The following is a 2,905-nucleotide window of genomic DNA, read 5'->3' on the forward strand; positions in this document are numbered from 1 at the left end:
TCTTCCACTCTTCGCCTGATTATTTTCTAATCATCATATCAGCAATCTCTCGGATCATATTATCATCATCCTCCCGGATTATATTTTAATTCTCATTTCTTGCTCAATTGAAAACTATTGGTTTAGGAGAAAAAGAAGGGAATGATAATTTAATAGTAGACAATTGAGAACGAAGTTTAATTTTTTGAATATTTTTTTTTAGATATTATCAATGATATGATAAGTGTAGAAAATTTATCTTATCACTAATATTTTACTCCATAATTTTTAATGATATAATTAAATATGAACCGATTTCAGCTCCAGAACCTTCAACAACATCACCATCTTCATCATCCGGACTTATACCTGATCCATCCCATTCTATATCCACTCCTGCTCCATCAATTTTCTGCTTGTTTGTTAATAATGGTGGAATACCGCTACCTTCAACTTCCTTAAAAAAAAAAAATTAACTCAAAATTTTGGAATGATTAAAATTAATTTGTAAAACTATAAATAATAGATGATAATTTTTTAACCATTTATGAATAATTTATTCAAAATTCTAATATTATGAAATCATAAACAAAAATTAAAAATTTATTATTTTTCTTTCCCAACAAAAAAAAAAAATTTGAAAGAAGAATTTAATCTTTTATCAGTAACATTATCATCATTGTAAAAATCATACCCTATATGATAAATTGGAAATGACAAAAATAGGTGAGAAAAAGGGGATAAGAATGAAAAAAAAAGAAATTTTGGAATTTAAAATTAAATTAATTTAAAATAATCAATTAAATTAATTTTAAAATAAATTTAAAATAAAACTTAATTAACTAACATTAAATTTGGCAATATTTGAAAGGCTTGAAATTTCACGTTTCCCCAATATTTTGTCGGAGAATGCATAACTCTGAAAAAATACTTTTTTTTTTCTTTCTCTCTCTTTATTGCTAATAAATTTTGACATTATTCGATAAAAAGTTTTTTGAAATGTAAGAGTTAATGATAATGTATGTGGTATAGGTTGATAATTAAATTTCATTTCGAATAAAAGCAATCATTTTATGGCAAAACATTAAACGTTTGACATTTGTTAGCTAAATGTTAATAAAAAAAAAAAAAAAAGAAAGAAAAGTAGGCTAATGGAATTGGAGCAAAATTGGAAGAAAAGAAAAAAGGAAATTGAAATAAAAATTGGAATATTTTAAAAATATAAGCGTTATAATAGAAAGGAATAGTTAAAGATGTGAAATAAATGATAAATCTTTTGCCAAATAAATGCTTAAATTTAAATACTTGAAATAAACTTATGAAATGATAATTGTATTACTTGATTAGTTAAATTTTGCATGTATAAGTAAAAATTCATTTTTTTCTCTTTTTTTTTAAAAAAAAACTTAATTCAACATGAAATTATCAATCATTTAATTATTTCAAATTAATACAACTAAATCATTTCAAAATTCTTTCCTATCATTGTTATTTCATACCGATAGATAGTATCGAAATGCGAATCAAATTTAAATTTTCCTAATGATATTAAATAATCAAATAATTTTGATCATTCCAATAATCCAATAGGAATATTATCACTAATTTTATCAACAAGAATAACATTACTATTAATTTTATCACTAAGAATAGCATTATCATTAATATTATCATTAATTTTATCAATAAAAATAGCGGAAAAAAAGGAAAAAAGGAACTTTATAAATGGATTTTTAATTTAATTAAAAAAAAATATGCTAAATTATAAAACAAATAAATCTTAACAACTCTTACAAAAATTTGTAAAACTTTTTCTTCTTTTTTTTGAAATGAAAAAAGAAATTTACTAACCTGTAATAGTATCACATAGCAGCTAATAAATAGTAATGAATGCAATTCCATAACTTTTCCGTAAAAATTTGATACAGCATGCACCTTTTTTTTTTTAACCAGGTATCAATTCCAGAAATACCATATTCATTAATAAATATTTATTAACAATCTGTAAAAAAAAGAAAAAATTAATAAATTTAAAAATGAATTTTAATTTCAAAAAAAAAGAAAAAGAAAAAAGGTAGAATCAGAATTAGATAAAAATTAATAAATTATATGAAAATTTTAAAAATTAATTTACAATAAATCTAATAAAAATTATTTCCATTGTTAGACAAATAATGCAAGCAAACAATAATAACATTTGATATGAAATGATAATTGATGTAAGATAAGATCGGATGGTAGATCGATAACAATTGATTATAATAGAAAAAATAAATCAATCAATCAGTAAGATCTGATAACAATTTAATGTTTTAATCAAAAAATAATTGTAAACATTTCATATTAATAAACAAAATTTATCAATAAATATTTATTTAATTAAAATTAAATAAGCAATTTTGTAATTAAATGAATGCTTATTTGTTTGCTTTTTTTTTAAATTGAAAAAGAAAAAAAAAGATTTTTTCATTTTTTTTTTCGTTAATCTAAAAGACAATTAAAAAAAACCAAATAAACCCAAAATTTTTACATAAATATACAAATTAAAATGATTAAAGAATAAAAGCATGGAATGATAAATTTAAAGAAAAAATTATTTAAATGATTAAAATTCAGTTTAATTTTTTTTTTGTTTAAAAAGTGAATGAATGAATTGTAACAAATAAAAAATATCAAAATTTATTCCAATAAATATTTCAAATATTAAATTTAAATATATTTGAAATATTTAAGAAAATAAATTATTAAGTCTTTTTCTTTTTTACTTTAACATTAAATTTACAATTGGTCTATTAATTGTTAGCTTAATTGCTTCTTTTTTTGCTGCGACATTAGCGCAAAATAAATTTTACCATTATGGTACTAAATTTGTTGTAAAAGAACGGAACGACAAAAGTTGTTTGCGTTATTATTTTCAAAATAAAAA

At 20.4% G+C, this 2,905-nt stretch overlaps 1 protein-coding gene across 1 annotated transcript; it reads right to left on the reverse strand.

The window, feature by feature from the left end:
* Positions 1-253: 253 nt before the first annotated feature.
* LOAG_13471 (hypothetical protein) lies at positions 254-1,881 on the reverse strand (the record flags this gene model as incomplete). The annotated part of the gene is made up of 3 exons (XM_003148977.1): positions 254-436; positions 827-898; positions 1,831-1,881. 3 exons carry the CDS (start codon positions 1,879-1,881, stop codon positions 254-256), a joined length of 306 nt encoding a protein of 101 aa, XP_003149025.1.
* Between the last annotated feature and the right edge of the window lie 1,024 nt (positions 1,882-2,905).

The sequence above is a fragment of the Loa loa genome, assembly GCF_000183805.2.
Source record: "Loa loa unplaced genomic scaffold supercont3.440, whole genome shotgun sequence".
Classification (NCBI taxonomy): Eukaryota; Metazoa; Nematoda; class Chromadorea; order Rhabditida; family Onchocercidae; genus Loa; species Loa loa.